The sequence below is a fragment of the Mercenaria mercenaria genome, chromosome 4 (assembly GCF_021730395.1).
Source record: "Mercenaria mercenaria strain notata chromosome 4, MADL_Memer_1, whole genome shotgun sequence".
NCBI lineage: Eukaryota > Metazoa > Mollusca > Bivalvia > Venerida > Veneridae > Mercenaria > Mercenaria mercenaria.
Genome location: NC_069364.1, coordinates 82,125,008 through 82,147,868, shown reverse-complemented (window position 1 = coordinate 82,147,868; position 22,861 = coordinate 82,125,008). Strand labels below are relative to the sequence as shown.

General features: G+C 34.7%; 3 protein-coding genes across 4 annotated transcripts in view; 2 read left to right on the top strand and 1 right to left on the bottom strand.

Annotated features, from left to right (window-relative positions):
• Positions 1 to 22,861, bottom strand: part of LOC123552295 (uncharacterized) — an 89,702-nt gene that overhangs the window by 9,649 nt on the left and 57,192 nt on the right. The window contains exons 1-4 of one of the 2 annotated variants that reach the window (XM_045341843.2): positions 7,608 to 9,563; positions 6,616 to 6,696; positions 6,324 to 6,449; positions 5,472 to 5,592 (exon numbers count right to left, since the gene is read on the bottom strand). In XM_045341843.2, the coding sequence (XP_045197778.1) occupies positions 5,472 to 5,592; positions 6,324 to 6,449; positions 6,616 to 6,696; positions 7,608 to 7,619 (340 nt within the window). In that variant the 5' untranslated portion in view covers positions 7,620 to 9,563. Of the gene's footprint in view, positions 1 to 5,471; positions 5,593 to 6,323; positions 6,450 to 6,615; positions 6,697 to 7,607; positions 9,564 to 22,861 lie in introns of those variants that run through there. The other variant, XM_053541806.1, reaches the window with a different exon arrangement.
• LOC123552296 (uncharacterized) lies at positions 9,617 to 11,729 on the top strand. The gene is made up of 2 exons (XM_045341844.2): positions 9,617 to 9,774; positions 11,275 to 11,729. Exons 1-2 carry the CDS (start codon positions 9,712 to 9,714, stop codon positions 11,581 to 11,583), a joined length of 372 nt encoding a protein of 123 aa, XP_045197779.1. The 5' UTR covers positions 9,617 to 9,711; the 3' UTR covers positions 11,584 to 11,729.
• LOC123553536 (uncharacterized) lies at positions 12,184 to 17,866 on the top strand. Its single transcript, XM_045343241.2, has 2 exons — positions 12,184 to 12,365; positions 17,562 to 17,866. The coding sequence occupies exons 1-2, from the start codon at positions 12,303 to 12,305 to the stop codon at positions 17,814 to 17,816; spliced, it is 318 nt and encodes a 105-aa protein (XP_045199176.1). The 5' UTR covers positions 12,184 to 12,302; the 3' UTR covers positions 17,817 to 17,866.

Sequence of the window (22,861 nt, the reverse complement as noted above, 5' to 3'; positions counted from 1 at the left end):
AACTAATTATCTTGCGTATTAGAGTTAAAGTCATGCAATAAAGAAGTAAATTGAAATTATCAAACTATTCAATCATCCTCTGTATAAACATTAAAATTCAGTTTCTTCATATTTAACGCATAATAAAGTTATTTTGTTTCAAATAAACGTCATTCAAGATCGATTGTAAAAATAAATGCAATATATAATACAGCACAGTGAAAGCATTGTCGGATACCCTCAATGGCCTTATGCTCGATGGCCTTATGTATTAACTTTGGGTTAATTAGCTAGCATTCCGTTGTTGTCACCTGTCAATGGAATGAAACAAATACCGACCAATTAAAATGCTGTTTATGTGTATAGTGATTTGTTCAAATGTTTTCATCAAATCATGAAGTGACCAATAAAAAGGCTGCAGTGGATATTATACAGCACACTACGAGAAAATATTAACGTAATATTCCGCTGGGTCAAAGGGAAGTAACAGTTTTCCCATAGACTTACATTGTAATGTTTTGGGTTATAGCCCTTTCTTAACATTTAAACTTTTGATGCCACCTACCCAGGGTGAAAGAACTATTCAAGACCTAAAAGAAAACAGCCAGAAATATATATGTTGACCATCATTTTTGGGCACTTTTTTCACCCGCAAGTCAGTAACCCCCAGTCCGGCAGTTAATTTTTGTTTACATTTCATGAAAATACTATATCACTAAAACAAGCAAAATTTTCAAGCAAAATACATCTTCAAATATTTTTTCCTCCATTAATCACGGCTTAGAACCTCAATTTAAGAAATAAAACAGTTTTCAAACATATTCAACAGATATTTCACCAATGAGAGACCACTTTACGTCTTAAATATTTGTCTCGGAATACCATATACTTTTTCAACCAATCAAACGCCCTGTTAGTTACTTCCCTTTGACCTAAAGAGATACTTTTTTTCTTTTTATATGAACAAAATATTGCTCAGAATGATAAAATAAACATTAACGAACTGAGATATGATTACCTTTTTACTCGGATACCCATATGCTGAAAATCGCTGACGAAATTTTGGTGGCGGGACCTGCCTGCATTCTTAGAGATAATATTTCACTTGAATCAAGAAATTCATGATATTTCAGTCACCGTACTCCTATTATTTTACCCATATGGTTCAAATGAAGCATGCGAACTAATAAATGACCCGTCTAATTGCTTGCGTGTATATTTCATGAATACGCTGATATTTATGTCGACGTTGGGTCTATTTCTTACCCCACCCACCACCAAAATCGCGTGTTTTCATAGATTTTGCACCTTATGCGCCTATCAGGCAACTTTAGGATGTAAGAGTGTATCAAAACTGAACGATTATAGCAATAAGTGGTACAGTCAAGAAAACTAATAAATTGAAATCTCTATATACGTTAAATGTACCCAGGGAGCAGTCAAAATAAGCACCTGACGTCCAGAAATTGTAGGAATTTGACTGCTGATGCTACATTCTACAGCCTGTATTAGAAAATATGACGTGCAGAAGTTGTTAAAAGTGTAATGTCACTGTTAGATATTTACGTTTTATCAGACTGGCAAAAAATATTGACATAAATCTTCATGTAATCCCGAAGATTAAGGATAAAAGTAGGAAAATTCTCAAATGAACACCATTTTTAATGCCTTTTTCAGTTTCTGTAAAAGAACAAATGCATTACAGGGGAAGCACCATGCATTTTCGTCAATGTGTTAACACAATCTAACGAAAAATGTCATTTAAGTCACTCAAAATAAACGGGACATCATAAAAATAAGCAAAAAATAAGTATTTTGCTATTAAAGGGAGGTAATTCAGATTCGTATTATCATCTATTGTCAATCGCGATTGATAAATTGTTTCCCTTTATGGTTAAATACCGTTCATTCCGTATTTCTCACATAATGAGCGATGTGCTGACGCAATTACGTGACTATATTTCAATAAATCAGCAGTTATTTTAACTATAAAGCCCCCTATTTACCGTTCAAATAAAACTTTGAAAGAGGTACTTTTTCATTTTTCGAAAATAGTACAAAAAATAAAGTAAAATTGACACCAGCGACTGTTTCAAATACAGATTTGTCTAAATATTATGTAAATTAACACAAAATGTATGAGAATGAAGTATCATTTCAGACATTCACTGGGCTTATACTTTTTTTTATAAAAAGAACGCTATCTTTATTCCTTTTGCCAAATAATATTCATTTATCGGATTTCCGATTTACACAGAGCTATCTAGTTCCAGTTATTGCTTACTGTATTCACAATTGTACATATATAAGCTTAAAATTCAGTCGAAATCATATAAATATGCATAGAACAGCATATACGCTGCAATATAGCTTTCTGAGGCAGAAAAGTACCTCTACGTCACACCAGTACCAGTAGTAATCCCATTTTTATGATAAATTTTCATGAAAAATCTATGTGAAGACACGTTTTATGTTTTAAAAGTTTTAAACGAGGCATTATCATGAAAATAAAACACATTCATCGTGTATTTCTCTGTTTACAGCCACTCACATGGCATGGCAATATAGCAATTCACGGTGTCCTTTAGGTCAAAGGGAAGTTACAGTTTTCCCATAGACTTACATTGTAATGTTTTGGGTTATAGCCCTTTTTTATTAACATTTAAACTTTTGATGCCACCTACCCAGGATGAAAGAACTATTCAAGACCTAAAAGAAAACAGCCAGAAATATATATGTTGGCCATCATTTTTGGGCACTTTTTTCACCCGCAAGTCAGTAACCCCCAGTCCGGCAGTTAATTTTTGTTTACATTTCATGAAAATACTATATCACTAAAACAAGCAAAATTTTCAAGCAAAATACATCTTCAAATATTTTTTCCTCCATTAATCACGGCTTAGAACCTCAATTTAAGAAATAAAACAGTTTTCAAACATATTCAACAGATATTTCACCAATGAGAGACCACTTTACGTCTTAAATATTTGTCTCGGAATACCATATACTTTTTCAACCAATCAAACGCCCTGTTAGTTACTTCCCTTTGACCTGGCGGTGAATGGAGGGTAAAGGAACTGATTGGTCATCGGTATCAGGCGATGACTGTAAAGCTACGCATTCATAAATCATTTACATTTTAAATCCAAAAAGTATAAGCTCATTTGATACCTTTTGTATTAAAACAACTGATTTTTTTTGTATATATTCCAAATAAAAGAAACTTTAAATTAGCAGAACAACATAAAACTGGGTAATATAAAAGCGCTCTATTTCAATTTTTGCGCTCTTTGTAATGTTTTACAGAATTTCTTATAATTTTAAAAGCAGAAACAAAAGAATACTTGAACGACAAAAGCAAATCCTTACTTAGAAATGGAAAATTTGTTTATTAATATATTGAATAAAACTACGAAATAAACAGATATATTCCAAAAGATTTTCAAAAAATATATATATTTTAAATAATTCTGCATGTTCAGATATATATTTTTTTGCAATAAGAACTCATTCAAACCCGTTTTCTCAAAACAATAATATATACTGAGAAAAATAAGGCTTAATATTATATACCCTTCTCAACTGCGCTCATTTCATTGGTCGAAATGAGTGCACGAGCGGGTCCGCAAAAAGCGATATTGACCTGCAAAAGTGATAATAGCTCTTGTGATATCACTTTTTCTTATATGTATGAAATATGGGCCAGTCAAAGGAATGAATTTGAGAAGGGCATGTAATATAACAATTACAGACCTATGTTTCGGTTAATATGTGTATTTTACTCGTCATAAGTCAATAAATGTATAATCAAATAGGGGTCAATAAATGTATAATCAAATAGGGATTATCAGATCATTACTAAAATGGAAACGTTGCCATTTCATCAATTAAAAAAATGTGATGTGATTTATGCTTATGTATGCCCGATTAGAGCATTTAGTTAAGGTTTCACTTCCGTTTTTTTGCAAGACTTCTAGAACTCTCTTACTGAAGCAAAGATATCGCTTTGACATATGTTATGTGTTTTGCGCTGAAAACATTTCACTCAGAAATCGCAGCAATATCAAAAATGTAAAATCAAGAATATGTTGAATTGTATATTATACAAAATGTCAAAACGAATACCTATAGCAACGTTAGAATAAGTATCTGATAAATTTTCTACCTTGTTAATCTATTTTTGTGTATATGTATATCATAATGCAAGGGCCATTCTAAAAATAATGACCATCGTGCTGGAACATGGTATACACTATGCAGGTGAACGCTGCAGGTTAATCTCCCCTTGATATTGTCTTAATTAACTGAAAAATACCACACCCAATTGCTTTATTCGATAAATGTTTGTGCCCATCCAGCATCTTGTTTTCAGTCTTTGAAAGAGGAAAATGTCACAATGACTTAGAATTGTTAAATAAGCGGGATGATTAATTTGTACCACTTTTTCATCACTCAGAAACGTTTGAACGATGACACTTGTGTGCCGCAGCGTTGTCACGGATCAACTGGAGACCGTGAAGACCAGTCCGAAAACGCATTTGTATTTGCATTTTCGTTTAACAGATTCTTTAAAACTTTTTAGTGACTAAATTTCCTGACTGTGCATGAATTTATTCAAGAAATTGACTTAAAAAGATGGAATACAAAACTATTTTGATACTTTTAGTTCTTTTTGCAATTACTGGTCAACAGTCATAAAGTATATCCTCGCTCATCTCCTATTAGGAGGAGTGGAAATGTGCATCATCTAAATTTAGAAACATTTTTAGCGTTTCTATAGCACGGACTTTTGCTCTCCGGTTCGGTTAACACGAGGCACGATTCGGACACAAAACGTTCTTAAACCAAAGTACCTTGTGAGAATCTCGTGAGTTCTCCCTGTTGACATGCCAAGAAAAGACGCTATCTTGGATACTATGTACATGGCGTCTTCATCAATCAGACGTCTTACAGTAGCAATGTTCTTTTACGGCATTGCTTGTTGGGGCCTACCATGACACCCCTGTCTTTAAGGACTGTCTGATCATTTTTTTGTTTACATACCCACCTGAAAACTATTTTCTCTGATACTGCAGCCTTCCAACAAGAAGCATGTAGTTCACTGAGTTTATGCCTTGCATGTATTTTAAAGAACAACGTTCTTTAATGCACTTTAATGTAAGCTCTATTTTCAGACGTTTGTTCGCTTTTCATAGCTACATGTACATGTATTCAGCCAAGTGATAAAAACTTAATATCTCCAAAACGATTTGGAAGGTTTTCAATAAAACTTCGCATGATTAAGAGTCATTCGTGTACCATCTAGATAAAACACGTATTTCTTGCTTGTCAAACTTTTCCGGAAGCGAGCGATTATCATTATTTTTAGAATGGCCCTTGTATTTCATATATCAATACATACTTGGATTTAGTGGGAAATAAATTATTTTCAAACTGATTCTCAGCTTAAAGTGTAGGAAACAATTTACATCACAAAGAGTAAAGAAACATACGTCTTTTTCCTAGCTTCTGTGGCGGCAACTTATTAACAGCCTTATGTACGCCACTGAATGAATAAGGAAAGTTCTTCTGGACGCCGTCAACTATATCTTCTACATCTTGTGCAGTAAAAACCTAAAATAAGTAGTCATTTATACATCTTAATTAATAGGCATGTTAACGATATTAAACGTTTTTACTTAACATACAAATTGGGAAGCCAGGCGTAAATTAAACAATTTCAAGTAATCAATTTCCAAACATAACGCTCCTGTAGCGTTCATAAAATGATGTAACATTACACATATATTGACTGGACAGCAGCGACGTTGGTCTCGTATGAAATCAGAAACATTAGTTTAGTTTATACTATTATATTTGAGCTCGATTGTGATGAAAGTCTTAAGCTTATCTGAACCACTCTCGAGTTTGCTTCCTGAACGAACCGGTACTGTTGTCATATGAGAAAGCATGGTCGTGACCCCAGTAGGACTCGAACCCATGATCCCCGCTTTGAGCGGCCGACATCTTAACCACTAGTTTAATTGCCCTTGATGTGTGTGTAAATTGGTCCACATAATTTGTTGATGTTTTTGCGGTATTATGCATAGTGATTCGTGGACTGATTTGATAACAACTCTTTGCATACATTCATTACATAGTTTATGCATTACACACAAAGTCACATCACAAATTTTCATGAAATAATCAGCAAAGGGGTTATGCCAAATTACTAATAAACCTTCCAACTGCGTCCTGTATAGAATCGATCGGAAGAAAATTGTCAAGACAAAAAAGATCGTGTTAGAAGAAAGAAGAAACATAATTTATATTATGTTTCATTATGACATTTTCTAAGGGCTCACCTCTTGCAGACAAACTAAATCAGCGTCCGATTTCTTCAGTGCGCTGATAATTTTCTTCTTCCTTGCTTTTTTCGTTGTAATGGCCTCTATGTCAGACTCGGTAAACCATACGTTATATGTCAGAACCTGAATGGAAAAATACTTGAACTTGACGTGTTCTTTCGTGTAACAGATGTACCGAGATATGCCTTTTAACAAGTATGGCCAGGTCTCAAAAATGACACAAAGATTAATTCAGAGTAATTAGATTTTACAAAGCTTCCACTAGAAATTATGAACTTTATATACGTACGTTCAAAGATTTCTTTTCCTTCTTTTTCCCTTCACACGAAAAAACGAGCAGCAACACAGTTATAAACTCTACCAATCGCATCTGAAATGTACGGGGAAAAAAAGATTTACAAGTTTATGTATACCAATGTATAATGTTCTTATACTATGTATTTTCATTTGACACAGAGAAAAGAAATTAAAAGCTTATCGAGCAATTCATTGTTCAATGACGAGCCCATATAATATGATTTAAAGTTCATAAAAAAATTATGTAGTTTCTTATTAAACTCTCTCTATATATATTTTTATAATGTAACTCCTAAATTTGGTAGGTTTTCCTTTGGTACTTCCGCTTCTTAACATACTGAAGTTTTTGTGACTTGTTTTTGTTTCTAATCTTCTATTCTTGAAGTATTTCTTAGAGTTGTGGTAATGTTTTAAAAGTTACATTACCACAACTCTAAGAAATACTTTAAGAATAGAAGAATAGAAACAAAAACAAGTCATAAAAATCTTCAGTATGTTAAGTACCAATCTGACTAAAGTACACCTCCTATTACGCTACGCTTAGGATCTGAACACGAGCTATTGATAGCTTCGTTCTGACGACCCTTCCGCTGGCCAATCAAAAACTAACTTACAACATTCTGCAAGCTTAAAAAAGCGTTGGGTTTTGATATCTACAATTCTTATGTGGTAAGATGTCAGATGGCCGGCTAGCTCAGTCGGTAGCTTTGTAAGCGAGGGATCCCGGGTTCGAGCCTTGGACTGACTGTAATTTTTTCTTTCTCTTTAACATTCGAACAACTCGTCTGATTGGTTCAAATAAAAATAGATTTGTGAAAATAAAAATAACAATACTGGAAATCCAAAATATACAGAAGACGTATGTGAATAGGTCGTTCTCAGATCTTCGTTTAGAAGATCAAGTACTTAAGTCAGATTGGTTAAGTACGAAAGGAAAACCTACCAAGTTTAGGAGGTACATTATAAAAAAACCGATCTACTCACTTTCAAGAACATGATTCTACCGTAAAAGTCCCAGATATTCCCGTTATTGTCAGCAAAACAATAAATTTCCTGAAATTAAATCGTGCTATTGCCTTATTATGTACTGCTATATTTCAGACAGGTATATGTTAATTAAATTGTAGTGACTTGTTTATTTTGAATGCCTTTGGATAAAAGTTTTGCGAAACATCAAAAATTAATTAAAATTTACTTTGAAGTATAAACGTGCGACTATTACAAGTAAATCACTTTTGCTTGCAGCGAACAACACTCCTGTTCATCGATAATGAAAATTCCAACTTGTATAACTCTTAAAGATATTAGATTCAAATTTCGTATACGAAAACATGCACAGTTACTACATATAGTATATATGAATATAAAATTAAAATGTTTATATGTATTGACAGTACAATCCACTAGACTTAAAGTAGTATACACTGTATACATGCATAGCTAAACACAGTATAAATATTAGTGTACAGCCACTAAAAACTGATTGTGCCATTTAATTATGAATGCAGCTCTACAGACACACTTAAGCACGACATGTCAGCTTTTCATCTACGAACCCACAGGGATCCGTAACGGAGCAAGGGTATATGGAGATTTTTGGAACTTCGTCAAATCGTTCAAAAGGTCCTTTTTGATGTTGTCTGAAAGGGTGAGTATATGCCTCGGATGTAAGATGTTTCCGTATTTGAGAGCTGTAGACCTAGACATTTCAGAAATACTTTCAAAATGAATTTTTATTTCGTTACAGGTGCGGAAAGGATATATGGATATTTGTTTAGTAACATTAGCGATGTAGCACCTATCTCAGAAAAGCAATATTTATGACAATTGTTTCCGTGGAACACACCTTTCTAATACAAGTTTCTGAGAAAATTAGTAATTCTTAGTATAACACAGCTTACGATGATAATGCGCAGAAGCGTTGCATTCATCTCATATAAGGTGGCTTAATGAAATTAGGTAAACTTGAACAATCTACATAATATCACAAATTTAGAGGAAAGCTAGCATAATTAAAAGTTATAATAAGGTAAATTCAACTATTTCTTTTATATACACGTATTTTTTACAATATAAAACATGCTAAAACGCCTTTCAAGCACTTTTACACTTCTTTAAAAGTTAGAACGTGTCATCTCCTATTATTGCCTAATTTCTAGTATGCCCCTGGCTTATAGAAGGTCGACGGTTTATAAGTAATGACAATGTGACAAACTACAGGTCTCATTCTCTACTAGTATCAACCTTATCTTCTGAACTACCACATGTCTCCAGAAACGCTTAATTTCGTTTTGCAGTCTAACGTACCAGAGTTATTAGTTTTTCAATCTAACATACTCGCATTAATTCGTTTCTAGTATTCACGTTAGTACGTTTTGCAGCCTCTTATACCACCATTATCTTTTTTTTTTTTTTTTTAATTTCTTTTTTTTTTTTGCAGTATCATATAATACTAGCGCTATCTGTTTTGCAAACTCACATACTATCATAAAATGTTATTGTAACCAACTGTAACAAATAATACTAGATATACTCTGCCAATTTAGTGTATAAACTTGCATCACGATACAAAACTTGTTTCTCATTTACAACTTTTTTAACCGTAGATGCCTTCAAATCCATTCCGAGTTGTACCGACTTTTTTAACCGTAGATGCCGAGTTGTACCGGTATGAACCTAGATAACAACTCATTACGCAATGTTTTGTATTTTCAATCTCACATTCGTTTTGTATACTCACATATTCAAGTTATTACGTTTTTTACGTATTTTTTGCAGTATCAAATGATACAAGCGTTATCTGTTTTGCAAACACACAACATTTTTAACCGTAGATGCCGAGTTGTACCGGTATGAACCTAGATAACAACTCATCACGCAGTGTTTTGTATTGATTCATGATTTCAATCTTAACAAGAAGATACCGGCACAAGTGAATACCAAAAACAAACCGGGTATCCATGAAAGAGTATCTCGAAATATTTTTGTTGATTATTTAATTGTTGTACACCTGTAAAATGCACCCTGACGCATGCGCTTCTAGAGATAAATACACTAGATTTTACTGGTCTTAAAACGCTGTAAAATAATGGACGCATTAAGAGTGTTTGCAATTTCTTTTTCAATCACGGCTACTGTTCTCTGCGACACAGTAAGTATATAACTACATGTATACTACATAGTTTGTCACATGGTCAATCGTATTGCTATAGTTTTTCAGATATAAACGGGCATCTGAGTAGAACCATCGAGATTCTGAATGCCAGCTTGTAAACTTCATCACATACCGGTAAAAGAAGTCTACAGCCCAGGAAAGGATTCGAGCCCACAGCGGTGAGGGACAAGAGATTCTAAATCAGTGATCTTAACCATTTGGCCACGGAGGCCCAAAACATCTGTATAATAATTGTCAAAGTCTGCTTAATAATGATCCTTAAATTAATCCATTGACTTAACTTCACATCCACACAATTTAATGCCATATAATCGATCAAAGATCTGTCGTATTGATTTATTACCAGTCCTTCGGTAAAAACACATGTTGATTGATAATTGTATTACAAAATCACTTGCCTTGAAAAACAAAACACCCATCATTTTCGCACTGCGGTGTCTTTAAGTATTACACGTCGTGAGGAAAAAGGATTAGACAACTGGACAGCCACGCGGCAAGAACAAAAACGTGTTGCCTTGTCGCGATGAGCATACTGATACTAGAATGACCATAACAGGACCTTTTCAATGTAATTCTGTAATTACACGTTATGTAAATATACACTGCATGTTTTTCTAGGTAAACAAAAGAAAGAATCTGTCACAATACGTTGTAGAAGGCCCCTGTCAGTTTTTTTTTTATGAAACACTTCTATAGTCTGTTGATACTGAATTACTGACCAAGATAATTTTTCTTTACAACGCATCCATTCATACGAACACGGAACTTGTGATAACCATCGTTGTTATCATTGAACAATAATAAGTATTTAAAACACCGTCTTTCAGCACGAATATCGTAAATTCTCCCCTCTTTAAATTAACTAAACTGCCTATACTTTTGAACATTTTGATAAATGAACATTATGTGAATAGCCTTATCCTAACCACCCTGTCTTTCAACAATGACGTGTATACACACCACTATCTACGCGAAGTTCACACATTTCGTTCGCAAGTAAGTCAAAAGTCCCGATCCACAAGTACATGAACTTTAAAAAGACATATATCTCCCTGTCCGTCTCGATCGGTCAGTATAAGGACAGGATGTTAGCTTGAAAACAACGAAGAAGTCCGAAGGCTTCTATGGAGTGTTTTACCATGCGTTATAAGCGACTTACTGACGAGCCGAGCTGAGCGGCAAACTGAGAATAAGCTGTTGCAATAAAAAACAAAAGAGACTTTCTAAATGCAAAATGTTTGATATTTCTATGCTACGTGTATAATATGTGTACGTGATTCGGCATGAGGTAACGTTACAACTCAATGAAAGATAGATTTAAATCTAAAAAGGTTAAACCTTTTAAAAAATAGTTTTCTTTCCACAATTGTGCTTTTCAATATTTATCAGATGTTTTTTTTTTTTTGCCGGCAGTAATAATGAACATGCCCTTGACAAAGCCAATCTTGTATCAATAAATGTGCATGTATATTTCAGGACCCGATTCCCTGTGTTCTGAACGATGTGAACAGTAAATGCCCGAATGGTTATTGCTGTGTCCGAGATACATACTTGTTCTCCGAGACTTACTGCAAGCCTTTCGGACAAGATGGGGATGCATGTGTTACCAAACCGTCGTTCTTTGAGTGTCCTTGTGCGCAGAACTATTACTGTAAAAGCAATCTCGCCGGAGATCATCACCTTTCCCATTTCGGAAAATGTCATCTGAACTTGGACTACACAACAGAGTCTACAAATGAAGAATTTTCAACAGATAAGGCGAATGTGCAAAGTGGTTTAGGATAGATCCTTGAGTATATATATTTTAGGACGGAAAAATTCCTCTCAACTTGCGAGAAAAATACCATTGCCAACATGTCATAAAATTGTTGTTTTTCTTTTTTATTTTCTTTGGTGAAATGATGCATGAAAATAAAATAGTTTGACCCTTTTTCTTGAGCATCCATTTGATTTGTCACTTTTGTATCTAAACCATATATAACGAAATGATCCCATACATTCATACTTATCACATGACTCACGTCGCCGGAGTAATAAAGCCATTTCATAAAAATGATAATACACCAGTTAGTAGTGTAATAAAGGTTTGACGTCGACGTCATTTATAGTACAGGAGACGTTGGTCAAATTGACTTGTTTATGTAGTAAAAGAAAGTAGAAATTCTGATGTTTCAACAGGAAAAGCTAACATGTGATGAAAAGAATATTATATTTGTGACTTTCCACATTGAATTTATTAAACTCGTTAAATAAAATTGATAAAATGCTCGGCAGAGCCTCGCATTTTATTATTTTATTCAACTCGTTTAATAAACCCAATATAAAAAGACACTCATGTAATATCCTCTATATATATAATCGAGTCACAAATTATTTCATCTTAGATTTGGCCAATATGCACTGCCAAAACTTACGAAAAATGCCAGTTAAGATAACACTTTCTAAATCAGGACCCTAGTTTTTAACGGCGAATTCTTATCTTTGTTTGAACGTAGTTTAACAAAATGGCGAAAATACAACTTTTGTTTTTGTTTTATTCGTTTACCGCAGCCAGTTGTATATTTCTGGTAAGAACAATTTTCTACTTTTCTAGAAACTTATGGTAGAAACATTATCAAGTTTGCACATGTACTTGCACGTTTTCTTCTTGAACCTCAAATAATTTCTCCATTAGAAGTAAACTGCTGCTGCTTTTCAACATGATATTCAGTATTATCTTGCATTCTACAAGTTTCTTGCATTTCTATCACTTGCAGACCAGATATATTCCATATCTGTTTAGTAATTTTCCGGCATGAAATTTGATTAAAACAAAATGGCAGCCGCATCGCTGGCGTAGTCGAATCAAGTGCAGATACAGATTTTTTTATATATGTTCCATATGGAAAATATACACTGTCGCAATTTTGTCCCCCCCCCCCCCCCCCCCCACACACACACACAAAGAAAACAACAAAAAAAACCTGCACTCAACAGAACTACTCAAGAGAAAAAGTTCCAGCCATAATAAACATGGGGTTGATCGGCTCTTTTTCCGTCATCTTTAACAAAGTGTGAAGTATACTCTCTAAATGGCCCTATCAAAAGGTAATGTAATGCGCATTTTGATATTCTGTCAAATTGTACATGTACCTACTAATTCATATTTTCTCTATTAAATTAAGCCATTTATTGCAGGTTTTTCATTCAAAACTTCGTCAATATTCACAATCAAACAGAAGAACTATTTTCCGCGAGACCACTTCCTTATGAACTGTCGTCTCGTGCCTATTTAGATCTATTTTTTTTATAAATATTTTACCAGTACAATGCAAGATGTATTTAAGTTTTATGAAAATTATTTATATTGCAAAAAGCATATCGAAACGCTTCTGCTCATACGAAACCCTAAACCCTGTATTTCTGTAAAAACCTTAGAAATATCAACCTGAGAAACTACAACTGTTTCTTTAAAAGGCAAGGGAGTGAACCTTTTCTTTAGCCCTTACCCTGCTAAATTTCTATAATGAACGTGTCCATTTTTCAAACTGTTAAAAGGGGTGCTTACCAAAAAGATACTGACGGAATGGCGAACAGTGCAGATTATGATCAGACTGCACGGTTGTGCAGGCTGATCATGATCTACACTGGTCGCAAAGGCAAAATCAATAGCGTCCAGCCTGGTAAGGGTAAGTATAGGATCATTTGATCTAGATTTAACAGGAAATAGGACGAAAGCGAAAATTTCGAGACATTTCTGACATCGTGAAATCTGATGACTTTCAAAAGGATGGAACAAAAGGTTTTCAATATTATTGAATAGAACGTTTGTGTTTTGTGACTCAGTCAAAATACAACTCATTATGCAATTGATGGCTGATGCTAACCAACTATAAACAAAGCATGATATAAAAAAAAACAATAAAAAAAACCCAACAAGTTATGATCAGATGATTGTCTGTACAGTAAATAGGTATGTTAGTTTACGAAATGTTTTGATTATAATAACATTACCCACCAGTTTGCACGTATTTAGCCTGTATCATTTTATGACCAGTTACCGTTAAGATTATCCAGTTATGATCCATTCAGCAAGTATTGAAAAACAAAGTAGCTGGCAAGACATGGAATTTTTAAGTGCACAAGTAATGTCTGTCCAAATTCAGGAAATGCGGACGTAAAGGGTAGTCGGCAAGATAAAATCTTAACATGGTTGTTGGTGACCTATTCGTGATATATGCTGTCGAATAATTCCGTATTAGGCGGAATTTTGGAGACAGCGTATACATATCCCTTATCCGGTCATCAACAAAGCGTGTAACTAATAATATTATTTTAGACAAATTATTGACGAACTGTATTTGGTCACCAACTAGCTAACGGGTAGAGTAATGTACCATTCATATTTATTATTATTATTATACCACATTTATATAGCACTCTTTTCATACAAACTATGTGCGTTCAAAAGTGCTTTACAAAAACATTAAAGAACACATACATACAAATACATTGGTACAAGCTTAAAAGGAATAGTAATTGAAACAAGATCATACTTAAATTTTGCTCAACGTTAAATCACAACTCTATTAAAGGAGAGCAATCCCTTTCATAACACGAAACAAACCTGTCATGATTTTGTTATTTTTGTTTGTTTGTTCGTTTGTCTGTTTTGGGTTTAACGCCATTTTTCAACAGTATTTAACATTTTGTTATTTTATATAACATATGCGATAGGGGTGTGTTTTCAGAGATTTTTTAAATGCGGACAGTGAGCTTGAATCTCTGATGCTTGCTGGGAGGGCGTTTAAAAGCTTTGGAGCTGCATGCTTTAAACTTCTGTCACCATACTTTACTGTTCGACTCCTCGGAACAACCAAAGCACTGGGCAATTTGCCGACCTTAAGTCTCTACGAGGCTTGTACACGTCCAGCATATCGACAATGTACTTGGGAGATTCATTGTGCATGACTTTGTATGTATGTGTCAAGAGTTTGAAATCAATTCTGTGCTGACCCGGAAGCCAATGCAACTCCTTCAAGAATTTGTGTGATGAGATTGTATCGCGGAGTCTTGGTTATGATGCGGGCCGCTGTGTTTTGTACACACTAAAGATTTTGCAGTGTGTCTTTGGAAATTCCATACAGCAGCGAGTTACAGTAGTCTACTTTAGATGTAACCAGAGAGTTCACAAGAGACTTGGTAGCATCAGCTGTGATGTACTGCCTAATGTGGCCTATTTGCCGAAGTTGTGCATAACTAGCTCTACATAGAGAGTTAACATGATGTGTCATGACCATATTTGAATCCATTCTAGCACCGAGATTCTTCACACAAATTGTTGGTTTTATCCGAGGGGTTCCTACTTTCACGCAGATATCTTTGGTTTTTTTTGTGTGATTTGTGTGATACAAAATGACTGACGTTTTGTTAGTATTGAGCTTCAGCTTGTTCTGATGCATCCAAGAAACTATGTCTTTGAGACAGATCTCTATTCGAGATAGGGCTTCATGTTGGTAGGAAACATTTTTTGGCTTAAACGACAAGTAAAGTTGTGAGTCATCAGCATAAAAGTGATGATTCAGTCCATAGCTTCGGGTTTTGTGTACATGATATAGTTTGTCGGTCCTATGACAGATCCTTGTGGTACACTGTATTTCATGTGGACTGGAGTAGAAAGTTCGCCATTAACTGAGACAAGTCATCCACTCTAGTGGTTTACCAATGATCTCGAAGTCCTTTTTCAAGCGTTTTAGAAACATTTCATGGTCGATAGTATCAAACACAGTTGATAAGTCAAGCATTTATTTATCTATTTATTTATTGACATTTAAGATCAATAGCATAAAAAACAACACAAAGCAATAAATATAAAAACACAGCATATAAAAACAATTTCTTTACATGGTTATAAAAACAAATCTGTATTTAAGACTAGGGTAAGATGCATACTTTTCAATAAAACTGAGAATTCTAAGCCAGGTGTTATACTTTAAAGAAAGCATGAGACCTATGGATAACCCATTAAGCTAAAAGCTTATTTCTAATGGGGTCCATGCTAATCTACTAAAAGATACAGTGTTATAAAGGAAAAATAAAATAAAAAAATACCCAGATTTTGGTACAAAACGGGATTACTAAAAGTATGCATAACACATTACATAAAATTTATACATTACAAAAAAGTGTATGTTGTTATCAACATTATCACATGTGTGTTAAACTTATTTATCACAGATACACATATCACATACAGATCAGTAATATACAAAGTCACTTTTACTTTCTGCAGTTTGTTTATCCAAGAGAAATTTCTTAACTAAACTTTTGAAAGTTTTAATATTCTTAATATTTTTTTATGTTTTCAGGAAAAAAATTCCATTCCTTACATCCGGTATAACAAAATATCTGTTTACTAGTGTTATTATTAAAACTAGGTAACATAAAATTCTTCTGAGTGGATCTGGAACTTTTAACAAAATTATCACTCAAGTATGAAGGACAATTGCCATAAAACACTCTATGCATATGATTGAGTTGTAGTTGCTCCACTCTATTTTCAACATTTAACATATTTAGGTGCACATAATCTTGCCAAGTAACAGAATCCCTAGGAGAATAACCCTTCATGAATCTAATTATTTTGTTTTGCATCACCTGTAATTTGTGTTTTAAAACTTTATTCAGATCTTCATACCAGGACGAACAAGAATAATGAAAATGACATTGTAAAAGTGCAGAACATAAAAGTTTCCTTGCGCTTTGGGCCAAAGAGAATGTATTCTGTTTTACCTAGGTGAAGGGATAACTTATTGTCTATTAACCAGTCTGAGCAACTTTCCAGTACTTGACCAAGTTTGACAGAAATAAAATCTGGATTTTTATGACTAAACAAAATTGTGCTGTCATCAGCATATAAGATAAGTCTACAGCCTTTTTCTATGCTAGTAATCATGTCATTAACATAGCATAGGAACAGGAGGGGCCCCCTGACTTCTATCTGATAGATAGGACTTAAACCATGGAATTGACCTGACCCCCATCCGCTCTAATTTTCAAAACAGGATATCATGATTAACTGTATCAAAAGGTTTCTGAAGGTCTAACATTATCATACCTGTATAATGATTTTTTGAAGTATTCCACTTAATAGTATCTAACAGATGAATTAAAAAACTATCTGTAGGATAAGACTTTCTAAAACCTGACTGATAATCATAAATAATATTGTGCTTTGTCAAAAAAGATTCCATTTGAAACAATACTTAAGATGCTGACAGGTCTACAATTACCTACATCCAATGCACTGCCTTTCTTGTGTAAAGGTTTGACTCTAGCTTGAAAATCAGAAGGAACCACTCCTTCAGAGATAGACATTTTTACAATAAAAGTGATTGGAAATTTCAAAACATCAGCGCCATCTCTTAAAAACCTAGCAGGTATGCCATCCAATCCTGTACTTTTACTTGCATTCAAGGCACGCAACTCCTTAAGAACAAAATCTTCTGAAACATGTTTCAAGTGAAGTTCCCTGTTATCAGGGTTCTTTTCTTTATAGAATCTTTACCAAAGTTGTGATTTCGTTTTGATCCAGGGATTGAAGAAGGTCATTTTGAACTTCTTAAGCTATTATTATAGGTCACTTGGAGTTCTTTAAATATATGCATATCTTTAAAAGTTATATTTCGCTGTGATCAGATGTACCTAGGAAAAATAACAAGTAAGACAAGAAGTAGCGAACTTTGGAGTAAATTTTTTCATGTCTTTGTGTAACTCTTTTCCAGGCACATGACTGCAATATGTCCAATCTATCCACACGTTACAGTACATGCCCACCTAATTCGTGCTGCTGCGAGGACCCCACACAAACAGGACAGTTTTACTGTAAACCAGTCAGCGACGTCGGTGGTCCATGTTACGCTGCAGCCAAGGAGTGGGCCGGAAGTTGTCCTTGCAATCATACACTGACATGTGTCCCGAATCTGCAAGTTGCAACATGGACTTCTAAATACGGAACCTGTCAGAAAGTGACAATTTGAAATCATTTTGATTTTTTCATCAGAAATAAATTCCATACAAACATTTTAAAGAGTTCAAAGAATTCGCTGTACGTACATTGTAGTAGCAAACTAATATGCCGCGATAGCATCGTTATCCGCAAACAGCAGGACCTTGTACATGTTTTGCTTCCTTTGATTTTTTCTTTCATTTTTTTTTCATTTTCAAACCGAGTCTGCTCTCAATACAAAATACCTGCTTCTACGTGGGTCTTTAAAAACCCCGGCAAATTAAACAGTGTTCATACAGTGTTTTTCAGTTTCAGGTATTCCGGCAATATAATGAAAGAGTGTATGCAGGTGATATCTATAGGTTATAAGATTTTTGTTGACAAATATGCATTACATGTGCAGCGGAAATATTGCACGACTTAAGGAACGAAATATTATTCCGCGAAAGAACGAGCGCATATAAATTTATCGATGCAATTTACATCTACAGTTATGAATATTATATAAATGGTATCAATTTGTTATCAAGCCTGGATTAAAGAGAAAATATTGTTGTTAATGAACAAATAAATGCGACGACATATATGGAGACGACGTTAGAAATGACGCATCTCGAAGCCTGAATATTCCTCCGACCGATAATAGATAGCGGTCAGACTTAGAAATAAGAAGAGCATGTACACATTTTACTTAATCACAAAAATACTAAGAACGTTGGTTCGGGAAATATTGATGTTTTAGGTTCCATTGCAACTTTGTTCGTAGGTTTACTTAATGTTACGACTAAGTGCGGTCGCAGTGGTCCAATGTTAAAACGCATGGCTTGCGGATTTGACCTCCCACCCCATTTCTCCGCTTTTCTAAACAATACTTATACCTTCTTTGGGATGTGTTCCGTGTTGGCTGCTTTGAAGCCAGGAATCGAAGCAAATTTTCTGTTCTTTACACCATGATGCACAATCTGAAATGACTATAATTTTCTTCTGTATGACTATGAATAAACTAAGAAATTCTCTCAATTAACCTGACCAGTGTAATAACGTGTTAGTTTACACACAATTTATTTTAGGTCGATTGTGAAGGAAGTTTTTTAACTTAAATGAATCACTCTCGACACCTCATTCCTGATGGAATCCATCGCCACGAGGGTATGAGAGAAGAGGCCAGTTTCCCTTTTAATGCTGAGCGCCAAGCAAGGGAGATACTGGTACCATTTTTACGTCTTTGGTACGACACGGCCGGGGATCGAACCCACGACCTCCCGCACTCGAAGCGGACGCTCTACCACTAGGCTATCGAGGGGGTTGATAATGTGTTCTCTGCTGGAAAAGTAAAACACATAGCCGGTGGTCGAATTCGCATTTTTTTTTATCCATTTGTTGTGGTTTATCTGCCTAGCTAACCGACCGTGATGGTGCTTTTGGCGTTTCTGCAATAAATGATTCCACTGTATATACTGTGATAAAAATTATTGCGTTTTGGGTGTTATGCTACAGGTTTTGAAGCTTGGAAATTGAGAGGCCGGGCCAGTTCTACTGAATAACGCCCGTAGAAGAGTTTTATTTACTAATATTTGTTATTTGAACATTCAATGTTTACACATATTGTCTTATACAATTTAGAAATATATAATTTAAAATTCATTTTGGAGATAAATGCTTAAATTGTATTATTTGAAGAGCTTTTAATTGTCTCGAACAGAAATCTCCGACTTACAACCATGCGGCAATTTTGGCAAAATTAAGCTGGAAATAATCGCCAGTATGAGATATGAAACGGTTTTATTTTTCATATAAAATCTTACTGAGACACGTGTAGTTTAAAAGGAAGTTTATCACCTGATATTTAAACATATTCCCAACAGAATATTTTCGGAGGAGTTGTAAAAATGTGCGTAATCACGACACAGGCGTACTTTATCAATTAATATCATAATATGCATTAAAGTAGAGCGGTCCCGCATGAAGTGTTTTATCGCGTACCGCGTAGCATGAACTAGATAGTGTCACGATTGGCTGACTCCATTATCAGCTGCACGCGCCAATTCATTGGGTCGCAAAACGAGCAGGTGGCACGCGGGCACGCGCTTCTTGCTTGTTTCGCGTATGGTGGTTAGAATTATACTGTTGTCTGCAATAAAGATCAAAAGAGTTTAGTTAAATATTTCATATTAAAGAGTTAAATCACACGCGTCTTCTATTGTCCGGTAGATCCTTTGATGTTAAGCGTTGTCGGAAAAGGATAGCGAGGGCATTTGCCAATTCAGACTGTATATGAGCATCTCAACCAATCTGTTAATTTGCTTCAAGCAGATAAATATAATGAAAAAGTGGAAAATACATATGTGTGTTATGAACGTCACGAACGGAAAAATAAATATGTGAGATAGTAGTTTTATATCGTTAAAGCTAAACGGTTTATTTCTTAAATCAATCCATTTCTACGTCCAGGTCACCATCATTTTCGTACTTAACAATATAATTGTCTGCACAGGTCAAAAATATCAACGCATAGATACCATGGAACACAGTCAAATGTGAGCGTATTTTACCCTCAATGCTAAATGTGTACATGTAGTCACTCCCTGACGCACATTTGTGACAGTCCCTGCTTGGCACGTTGAGTTACAGCTGAGTTAGAGACTTACATAACCGGATGAGATCATTTTCAATTATCGATGGTATGGGTAAGGTTAGTCTGTGTTCAGACCTAATGTTTTGTTCATAGGAGAGAACTCTTGAGACTATTCAAATTCTGTAGTATTATGTCCCTTTTCTTCTCAAAACATTAGGTAATCAGAGCCAGGACTGAGGAAATCAGAATTATTTACAGATTTTTATTCTAAAAAAAAAAAGATTATCTAGTCGGTAGCCAGACTAGGGTAAGGTATCCACGCGTAAATACCGCGTGCTGTTGTGTCTAAAACCCGTATACATTTTATATGGGACTGTTCCTGCTTGGCACGTTGAATTACTGCTGAGTTAGAGACGGGATAGTATTCACATGTATATACCTCGTGCTATTGTATTTAAAATACGAATACATTTTATATGACTGAACATTATAGTATTTGCTGCCGAGGTGTGCGGTGTTTCACAATGCCAGTTTTAGAAGTTGTGCACACATTATGACGTATATGTAAAACTTTGTTATGAAATAATGTAGAATATCTCTCGTTTTAGATTTTTTTCATTGTTCTCTTAGCATTGATAAGAAAAGGATTTAAACAGTTGATTATTTCATTAGGTGTCTTTGCGGCCGTGAGTTCATTGTTGCTGACTTCGAATCGCTTGTCTCATAAATCATTAAATGTAGGTGCGAGCCTCGCCTTGAGACATATTCTTCCTAATTATAGTAGGACGCGATACCAGCAGCGTGCAAAATGGCGGTGGTCCTAACATGCATCAAATACTGTAACTAGTAGTACTAACTACAAAAAGTTAATACCACATAAGCGGGTTCAACTTGGAAAGAATCAAAACAAACTAACATACTTATTTCATTTAAAGTTCCTAAATATATGTTTCGTAAGAGGTGACGACTGCTTCCTGTGACATCGACTCTGCAAACGGGGATTGAGAATAATTCTCACAACCTCTGGATAGGCTTCATTGCTCAGTCACTGCTCCTCGTGCTGCTGCAAACAGTTAACAGTTCCTGTGCATAATCGTTAAAGACTGCGATATTGGTTTTTTTTTTTTTTTTGAAATAGTAAAATTCTATATAAATTGCCGATCCCTAGTTAGTGTTATGTTCGACACCGTATTTTGTTGGGCTTAAGTCAGAACTTTAAAACGAATTGACTGAAATCTATTTATGATCCCTTGTAATAAAACACTTATTGAATGGCTCGTCGGTCAGTAGTTGAAACCCTTCGAACCTCGGGTAATACATTTTTAACTATTGTCCGGCAAGTATTTCAGTAAGTGTGCATGTCAAGACGTTAATATTTTAGGTGGTAGGTTTAGGACTCGCACACGTTAATCTTTTTCGATTTTGACCTAATATTCCGTGCGGTCGAGATAAGATATCGTACGCTCGAAATAATATGTCAAAGGAAATTGTGTCACTATGCATTTTACAGCTGAGTATATTTCCAAACAACTTCAATTCAAAGCCTAAGGCGAAATTATGTTGTTGTAGTATTGTTTCATTAAAAATATTGGTAGATATAACCTTTTGTCGTAAAATATCAATCTTCTAACTGCAGCATGACTAAAACATTGATTTTGGATTATATCTTTAGTTATAAACAGTTAATACGCAACTGCTGTTAATTTATAAAATCAGTGTTAATCAGCTCGCGTGCCCGCCCCATATATCCTCTAATCTGATACAGTCGGGTCTTTTATGACAGTCCTTTTAGAAAAAAGCAGGATTCTTATCGAGACGTTTGGATGCGGGTTTGGATTTAATGGAATTACAAAATTTATTATCTATTCAGTTTTATATGACTTGAAACCGCCTTTATCCGATCTGTTTTATAGCAGGTCACACAAAAAATGTTATAAATGACTCTAAAAAGAAGAGCGCGGATGAGCAGCGAGCTCGAGACGTACAAATTTTCTCAGAGAGCAAGAACATAGCAATTTCAAAGTTCCCAAACTGTCACGGTCCCAGTGACACTAGACCCTTTCGCATCTGCTCCCTAAATAGCCTTTTATTAGCCGTGTCGGTATTTAAAGTAACAATTTACGTTAACAATGAATGTAACAAAATTAGCAATTTAAAATCCCATGCATAAAACTACTGCCTGCCATTTAAAATTGCCTGCCACTTAAACTACCGACGTCTGTGGGAAAATGTTTCCCCCTGTTGTATGTCTTTTTCCATAATATAAATTTGTGCAGTTTCTGCAGTGCACAATAAATAATATATGTTATTTAAACATGTACAGCAGATACTGTATATTAGTGTCTCTTACAATTCAAATATGAATAGCTATGTATAATATGTGTAATGTATCTGCGATATGTCATTTTTATAATAATAAAGTCAATTATAGAGAACAGTATACATGTTAATATTTATTCCATGAAAAAGTTTTAAAAAGCTGCAACTTTTGAACAATGATT

What these genes read in the sequence shown, in the direction of transcription:
- LOC123553536 (XM_045343241.2), top strand. Translation starts at nt 12,303, where the DNA reads ATGGCGAAAATACAACTTTTGTTTTTGTTTTATTCGTTTACCGCAGCC. An exon ending in CAGCCAGTTGTATATTTCTG is followed by an intron (nt 12,366 to 17,561) that starts GTAAGAACAATT and finishes ACTCTTTTCCAG; the next exon opens with GCACATGACTGCAATATGTC.
- LOC123552296 (XM_045341844.2), top strand. Translation starts at nt 9,712, where the DNA reads ATGGACGCATTAAGAGTGTTTGCAATTTCTTTTTCAATCACGGCTACT. An exon ending in CTACTGTTCTCTGCGACACA is followed by an intron (nt 9,775 to 11,274) that starts GTAAGTATATAA and finishes TGTATATTTCAG; the next exon opens with GACCCGATTCCCTGTGTTCT.